The 8065-nt window shown below is 60.1% G+C and overlaps 1 protein-coding gene across 1 annotated transcript; it reads right to left on the bottom strand.

Annotated features, from left to right (window-relative positions):
* Positions 1-2768: 2768 nt before the first annotated feature.
* LOC119089579 (uncharacterized) lies at positions 2769-7442 on the bottom strand. The gene is made up of 5 exons (XM_037212328.1): positions 7094-7442; positions 6553-6661; positions 4569-4718; positions 3666-3789; positions 2769-3253 (listed from the first exon to the last, which is right to left on the bottom strand). Exons 1-5 carry the CDS (start codon positions 7352-7354, stop codon positions 3235-3237), a joined length of 663 nt encoding a protein of 220 aa, XP_037068223.1. The 5' UTR covers positions 7355-7442; the 3' UTR covers positions 2769-3234.
* Positions 7443-8065: the final 623 nt, after the last annotated feature.

Genomic DNA, 8065 nt, shown 5'->3' with positions numbered 1-8065 from the left:
GCGGTCAGGCTGAAGAGGTCCGGCTCCGGCGACGGTGCCGACGCCGGCGTGCGGCCGCCGCCGCTCCGGGGAGCCCCGCGCGGTCGCTTGCGCAGGAACGGGGCGATCGCCGCCAGCTTCAGCATGGTGCAGCGGGTCTGCTGGATCGCCGTTGGCGGCGACTGACCGGTGACGGGCCGTCCCGGTCGAGGTCTGACCTTCCTCTATTGGCGCCGGCGGACTGACTCACGGTGGCCCGGCTCGGGCTGCGCTGTCGGCGCTGGCCGGCGTCGGGGGTCACCACGCTGGTGGTGTTCCGGACGACCTGCCGCGAGGGTGTCCACCGGCCGCGTCCTGGCTTGACCCGTCGACCGTCCCCACCGCCGCCTCGTCCACGGCCAGCCGGGTCGGCGTGTGTCGCGGCCGTAACCAGGCCGCCGCACCGTCGAGTATCGACCGGCGGTGTGGAGGGGTCGGCGGCGGCCAGAGGGGCACAGCGGCGACACGGGCCCGCCGTCACTGACCTACACGGCGGCGTCACAGACCGGCACAGCGGCGGCACGGGCCCGCCGTCACTGACCTACACGGCGGCGTCACAGACCGGCACAGCGGCGGCACGGGCCCGCCGTCACTGACCTACGCGGCGGCGTCACAGACCGGCACAGCGGTGCCGCGGGGGGAGCGTCTGGGCCTGTCTCGTCACCGACAGACAAAACGGTTTACCCTTGGACAGAGATGCATGCTTGTACACGCACTGTGTTGGAGCGCTCATGTGCCACCCAGGTTTCAAGAAAGCTCTTCATTTCAGATGACGATGCAGGCTTATGACATGATGACATACTTAGCAAAATGGTACAGTTCCGGACTTGGTTCGCTAGGTTGGGTCGAATAATTTTGCGCTTAATTTGATTCGGATATTTTAGTGACACCCCGGATGCTATATTTCCACATGCATCGCATAAACCAATCCGCTGATTTGTTGGGAGCCATGGCCTAGCTGTGTGCCGAGTTTGAGCAGAATCAAAGCGATCGTGCCCGAGCCGCCTATACTGACGGTCGTTTGATCTCAAGCGTGTTGCTTGGCATCATAATTTTTTGGTTATTTATCGCACATGTAGCATCAAAGGGAATTAACGTCACTAAGCCTGGCGGAAATGGGGTGTCGATCAACACTGACGGACGACAGGATTACCTCTGGGGACCACCTGTTCTGATGAGCATAATTGCCTAACCTTTACTGTCATGTATTATCGTGTCATTCATTCTCGCCTCCAGGCGCCATCTTGTTTGGCAGACGTGGATTGGACACGGCAATGAGACGACGGGAGAGGAAAATGCGTTGGCGCAACGCTGAGCAAATTTGGCGGAGGAATTCTTACTAGCACTGGCACCAATAACTTACCGAGAAACCTCATTTTCTGGTGTTACCGCACATATATTTTTGGCTGACCAAAGGGACTTATTAACTTTGGCACTTATATTGTTAACTCTGGCACTTATTTCCTTCTGAGCCTGACATGGATCTGGATCCACCGTTCACACAGCAACTCATGACGTGGTGGGCGCGCCTCCTTGTGTTTCTGACTTCTCCGAGAGCTAGACTGCAGACAATTGATCGCAAAAATGAGTCACAACACGATGCAAGCGGATGGAGATTTGACCACAACGCGGAGACGCTCCACGATGCGACGGACCGTGCAGCAATCACGACGTGGGCGTTTCGTCAGAAATGGGCGCTCGTTTGCAAAAGCCTGAGGCCTGTCCATCTGAGATGGCTGAGGACCGTAAACAGCTCTGCTGGGGTCAGCACAAAGCGTGACCCGACGGCGGGACAAGCGCTGGCATGCCCCAGCATAATCCCACCGTGGCGCGTGGCGATCCGCTCTGGCGCGGGCGTGTCTGCTGGTCACACACTCCCCTTCCCCCGCCCGACCCGTCCACATGGCCGGCATACAGCGTGTACCATCCGGGTAATGCTCCTTCCGATGCGGCTGATGCCGGAGGCCTCACGCACAGTGCCGCGTCCCTGCGAGCTTCAGTACACCGGCAAGTCACGACGGCCTCGCGCGTCAGGGTCAATTCAGGGTCGGGGTCAGGGTCAGGCGTCAAGTGACCCGTGATGGCCTGCGGCAGGCCCGGGTCCAGTGGACATCGCGCGCTTTCTCGGCGTGGGTTAGAGATCAGACTCCGGGCATCGGTTTGAACTCATCTAGAATGACTGCTGCCATTATGAAGGCAAGGCCAGTGCCACAGTCATCACCAAACGTTTAGGTGGTAATATGATGTCGTTTTTTTGTGAATGACAGACTTTATAAGCTGGCAAATCTTGAAGTTGCTTCAAATATTTCAATTTGTGTTCATTCTGCACGGATGGCGTCAGCGTTACATTTTGGAGTCTTTGATTAATGTGAACTGAATGCGTTTTCGAAGCACAGTCCACTTTTTTTATTGAACCTTGCCCCAAATGTATTGATGTCGTTGACTCCTGTGTTCTGACTGTTCTGAAGAGGGTGTTCGTCTAAAATGCTGGCCCTATATATATATATATATATATATATATATATATATATATATATATATATATATATATATGTACATGTGTGTGTGTATGTGTGTGTATACATACATATATCTATATAACTTAACTTAACCAGCTAGGTCCGACCTCCGCCTGGATAGGGACCGCGTGGTGACCCCCAGCATGCCCCCGACCTGACTGGTACCGGCACGTCACTCGACACTGACGCTCGCACGCCCACCGGCCTTCTCCAACAGGCAAGACACAGCCAGCAATTTAATAATTATATTATTTAATAAAGATCACGGAGTCCGCTGTGGCTGCAGGCCAGTCTCGCCAGCGCGGGGCACCCGGCTGTCTTTTGTCCAGCGGCCGTCTCTGCCTCGCCCGAGCCGTCGCAACGCGGCACGGCCCCTCTCGTCACTCTCGGAGCGCGGGACGGCCCTCTCGTCACTCTCGGAGCGCCACCTCTCTCGTCGCTGCCGGTGTGGGCGCGGCGCCCCACCGGCGCCCGTATCACACAAACGCACGGGCGCTATATCACAGTCGCCGGCCGGCCGGCCGCGGCCGCCCCGGGGGTTCCGGCGCCGGCGCGCGCGTGGCGGCGCCCGGCTAAGGGCTAGGGTTAGTCTCGGGACAGACACCGGGTTAGGCGCCGGCGGCGCGGCGCAGTGTTAGTCTCGCTCGGCGCCGGGTCCGTCTTCGGGTCGGGCTGCGCTGACGGATCCGGATACCGGTCACAGCACGCGGCGAGCCCTGGAAACAATGAGGCGAGCTTGAGACACGGGAGACACAGGAGACACAGGGGACAAAGGAGCACAAGCTAGAGACACACGAGTCACAGGAGACAAGCTGGAGACACACAAGTCACAGGCGACAAGGTAGGGACACACGAGTCAAGGAGACGAGCTACAGACGGAGGACATACAGGAGACGAACTAGAGTTACAGTAGGCTCAGGGCACGAGCTGGAGACGCACGAGTCACGGGAGTGCAAGCTAGAAACACAAAAGTCTGTTGGGGCGGCGCAAACATTGTGAATCAATCCGTGCGCATATTTTTCGTTACGGGGTAGGGCTCCCAGCAGTTCGATTGGAGCGGAACACACCTTCATGCGTTGCAAATTTACCTGTGCAAGCACGTGCAAACATTTGCGTATTGCAACTTACGTCATGGTCGAGGCAACCACCGCAGCGCCAATCAAGGTCGGCGAGCTCTCGACGTAGCCGCGGTGTGCTTTGGGCTTTTGGCTGTGGATCTGGTGCTTTTCATGCGTGGGTCTGAACGCACCACCTGGAACACAGTTCAAATAATGACACGGAAAGAGTGTCAAACCGTGTCTGGGGAGAGGTGCCAGCGCCTTGCGATCCCGTGGAGATGGGGTTCATGGGTGTAACTCCGCCTCTGATACTGGGGGTGGGGGCGACTCCGGGTGGGAGGGCTCACACTGGGATCTGGAGATGACGGCCTGCCACGAAAATGACATTTTGTGTGAGAAAACATAAAATTGTGCTCTCTGCGATCAAAATTGGAGGGGACAAGATCCCAGTTTCGGAAAAATTGGGTAGCATATTCCCAGTCCCGCAGTGATATCATTCATGATGGTGTACATTAGGCCCAAGGCACACACTTGAGCTGCACGTCGGGTCGACTTCGTGGTGTCCTGTCGGGCATGGCGGAGTGATGACAAATGATCCATCCGACTCACATTGATTTGCTTTAACTGAACACACTGTGCACGTGAATGCATACGTGAATGTACTGAAGCCAAGCCCAGCCAGGCACACATTTCATTAATAAAATTTGAATACACTTGACGAATAACTCTGCAACATGACCATTGGCTTGGAAATGCACGACAGAAATATCATATTTGCTGACTCGCTGGGCCCAATGCCTTATGACGCGTGGCATGACGTCACTTCAGCGCACAATGCTCCTCCCACGTGACCAGCGGGCTGGTTACAGCATGCTGCCATCCTTCAACAAAGCGTGTTCACGCCTCCCATTGCAGTGGACACCTGACGTGAAGCGCAGGTCACCGCGCACTGCGGCTGCCGTCCTGCACTGACCGCTGATGACCTCCGTGGTGGTGATGACCCGCTTGGCGCCCTCCTTGCCGCGCTTCCCGCGGTCGCCAGTGGTCGTGACCTGGGTGGTCACCCGCTTCTGCCCGCCCGTCGAGGCCATCGTCCGCCGCACCAGCTCCGACGATGTCACCCCTGGCGGCGGAAAACGGAACCGCTGTCGGCCGGCGCACGGAGAATGGAACCCCAGCGTCTTGGCTAATGTGTGTCAGGGGCCAGAGAAGTGTTGACAGCAATGACCAGAAACGCGCCGGGTAATACCTAGCGCCAGAAATGCATTGATGTAGGGATATGCTCCACTGATCGGTGAACACACTTTCCGTTTCTACGCGGTGCACAATAGGCACGGCCGACTCCAGGAGTTCCACAAAGTGAGTTCGAGGGGCTGAGCTGCGAAAAATGACCGAACCTCACAAAAACAAAAACAAACAGGTTTCTCCCCAGCTTTGACTCGCTTTCTTTGCAGAGTTGGGGGGGGGGGGACTGGAGCACAAGTTGGGGGAGAGGGGGGCTGGCTGAAGTCATCCCCCCCCTGTCTCCAATTGGATAGGAAGCTACACCCCTGGCCGACTTTAACATCAAGTACTACTGCAGCTGATCTCCTAAAGAAGGATCTATTGTCGCAGCACATGAAGCCATCTGCAAGGCTTTGAGCAAACATTAGTCACATGGAGTCTTTACAGGCCAATCAGCGGAAACTAGCCAACAAAGACGGCTTTGTTCCAGCACCAGAAGTTAGTCACCCAACGACATGGTGGAAAGCTCATGGCAAGCCTTACCGTTGCGCCTCTCTGCCAGCGGAGCACCGCTCACCCCACCCGTCCTCGTGCGCACTTCGGAGATGACCAGTGGCGCGTTTGTTTTCAGCTTTTGCCGCACCACCGTGCGTGTGGTGCGCACCTCTGGCCTCTTGGTCTGCTCCGCCCGCCGCTCGTGCGAGCCTGTCTTCGTGACGGTGGCGTGGGTGCGGCGCGTTTGCGCCGCCGCCGGCGCTTCGCCGTCCGCCGGCTGCCGCTTCTGTCGTTTCGCTTCGGGGCTGGTCGGAGGCAGCGACTTCTGCTCGGCGAGGCGTGTGCGCCGGGTCTCGCCGTGGTGCGTGGCCGCCGGTCGGGCCGCGTGACCGCGAGCGGGCTCCTCGGCAGCGCCGGTCCTCGTCGTCACCGTCCTCCGCGTTGCGTGGGAGGCGGAGCGCGGCGTCGTGCGCGGCGAGGAGGGCACGCTGCCCGACGTCAGCAGCTTCTCGAGCGCCGACTCGACACGCAGTCCGATCGACTCTCCAAGCGACCTTGGCTCGGGCTGGCGCGCTCGTGCCGGCTCCAGGGAGCGGGTGCGCGCCGGGCCGGCGCCGGCGGCCGGCGGGACGGCGCCGCGCCGCTCCGGCCGCTGCTGGCGGCCCGGGCGCTCGTCGGCCCGCCGCCGCTGCTCGGGCGTGGCGCGTGGCTCCGGAGCGCGCGACGGCTGCTGCTCGAGACGCTCCGGCGCCGCGCGGTCGGCCGCCGGCTCGCCCGGCGGCCGACGGACGGGCGACGGCGAGGCCTGCCGCCGCCGCGGCGCTGAGGAGGCGACGGTGGCGCCCTCACCCCGCGCCCCGTCTCCGCTAGTCGGCACCACCGTCGGCGCATCTGTGGACACGGCCGATGCTGACAGCCAACCGCCTCCGCAAGCCGACGCGGCTCGGTGTGAGCTTGTGTAGCGCGCGAGTGCTCCCAGGAATGGTTCGATGAAACAAAATACAGCGGCATACAACGTGCCGTGAATGTCTTTTTCAAGACCTGTGGTATCCATGCGGGACCTTTCCTGGAAGCATGGTTTACAGGGACGCTCCGCCAAGCTTGCCGCAGCCCAAAACCCAACCGACACCGAATATTCACAAGCGGCATCATCTCCCACGCTCCAAGGTGAGATTGGACGCATAACCGTTGTCGTCCGCTACCGCATCGTCAGTAGGCAGATATTTCCGAGAGCTTACCTGGGCTGGGGTGATACACCCTTCTGATAATGACCGGCGCTCTCTGGGTGGCGCCAGCAATGTCTGCCACTGCTGTACTTGAGATCTCACTCCTTAGCCCATTCATCTCCTGGAATCCAGCGGCGGCCTTGGTGAGCATGCTTCAGCGCCCCAGATGGCACTCTCGGGGATTTACACAAGGAAACGGAACGTTACGTCGTTTGAAAATGTCGGTTTCAAGAACGCTACATTCCCGGACGACGTATCTTTTACAAGTCAAAATCTGGCAAGAGGTGGCAAACATTCATACCGGCAGGTGGTATGAAGGCTGTGTTGACATGATGTTGACCTTGCGCATTTCATTCATGTTGGTGTTCCCGAGCAGTCTTCAAGCATTAAAGCAGAGGTCACAACGGTCCACCCCATCTGAACGTCTGTAATGGCCCATAAAACACGCCATCACATGGCTGCCATGACGTTTTCATTGCACTGCTCACGGTGATCGAACACGAAAGGCGACTTGCCTCGACTGGCGCGGCTAGCGCTGCCCTATCCTGCTCACCTGGTGCGGAAGCCGCTGGGCGGCGCTGCGGTCGCGGGACTCCTCCGGCAGGGGCGAGCGCCGTGGCGAGCCTTCCCTCCGCACTTCCAGCTGGCGGACCACCTCCGGCGGCGGCGAGTGCCTCGGCACGCTCTCCCACTGCTCGTCCACCTGTCGGATGGTCTCCGACGGGGCGGAGGGCCCGGAGGGCTCCTCCCACTCCACCTTGCGGGCCGCTTCCGCCGGCGAGGCAGAGGTGCGCGGCGAGCCCTCCCACTGCATCTCCCCCTGACGCGCGGCCTCCGGCGGGCCGGCGGGCCGCAGCGGCTGCCGCAGCTCCACCTCCACCTCCTGCACCAGCACGGCGGTGGGCCGCTCGAGCCCCGGCCCCGGCTGCGCCATCTCAGACACGAGCCGCGAGGCCGTCGGCCGGACCGCCGAGTCGGGCCACCCGGCGTCCGCGCGGGCCCCCTCCGGCGCGGGCGATCCGCGCTCCTGGCGGCGCAGGTCGGCCACCCCGCGCAGGATGTCGCTGACGGCCGGGCCGGCGCGGCTGGACGCCCCTGCAGAGGTCGAGTCAGGTCAGGCAGGGTCAGGGCAGGCTGGGTCAGACCATACAGGGTCGCGTGACACGGAATCGGATCACATAGAGAGGCAGCGTGCGTAACTAAGCCCATAGGCGGACGAACGTGCCCGACATAGGGGGGGGGAGGGGTAATACCGACTTGGAAGTCGATTATCTCCGTGCGTCATAGTGGGCTTAAAGCTTAATATTCCCAGAAGTGTGTAAGCGTCGGGGGGGGGGGGAGGGGGCATGGCCCTCCCGGTCCTTGCTCCTACGGCTATGACTGATAACCACAAAGATCATTCAGCGCGGTCGGCTCTCCAGGAAGGTCACACATCAATTCAATCTGGGCCAAAGAGCTCTACCCAGCCCTGAGAGAGCCGGACATGTTCACGCAGAAGCTGGACAGAACAAGTACGGCATGCCGT

The sequence above is a fragment of the Pollicipes pollicipes genome, unplaced genomic scaffold (assembly GCF_011947565.3).
Source record: "Pollicipes pollicipes isolate AB1234 unplaced genomic scaffold, Ppol_2.1 Scaffold_3087;HRSCAF=3621_pilon_pilon_pilon, whole genome shotgun sequence".
Lineage (NCBI taxonomy): Eukaryota > Metazoa > Arthropoda > Thecostraca > Pollicipedomorpha > Pollicipedidae > Pollicipes > Pollicipes pollicipes.
This window is presented reverse-complemented; position numbering and strand designations above follow the sequence as displayed.

Coding starts and splice junctions, on each gene's coding strand:
- LOC119089579 (XM_037212328.1), bottom strand. CDS start 7,354: ATGCAGTGGGAGGGCTCGCCGCGCACCTCTGCCTCGCCGGCGGAAGCG. Junction 6,662..7,093: donor CCCAGCGGCTTCCGCACCAG/GTGAGCAGGATA, acceptor GCTGGATTCCAG/GAGATGAATGGGCTAAGGAG. Junction 3,790..4,568: donor CACCACGGAGGTCATCAGCG/GTCAGTGCAGGA, acceptor ACTGTGTTCCAG/GTGGTGCGTTCAGACCCACG.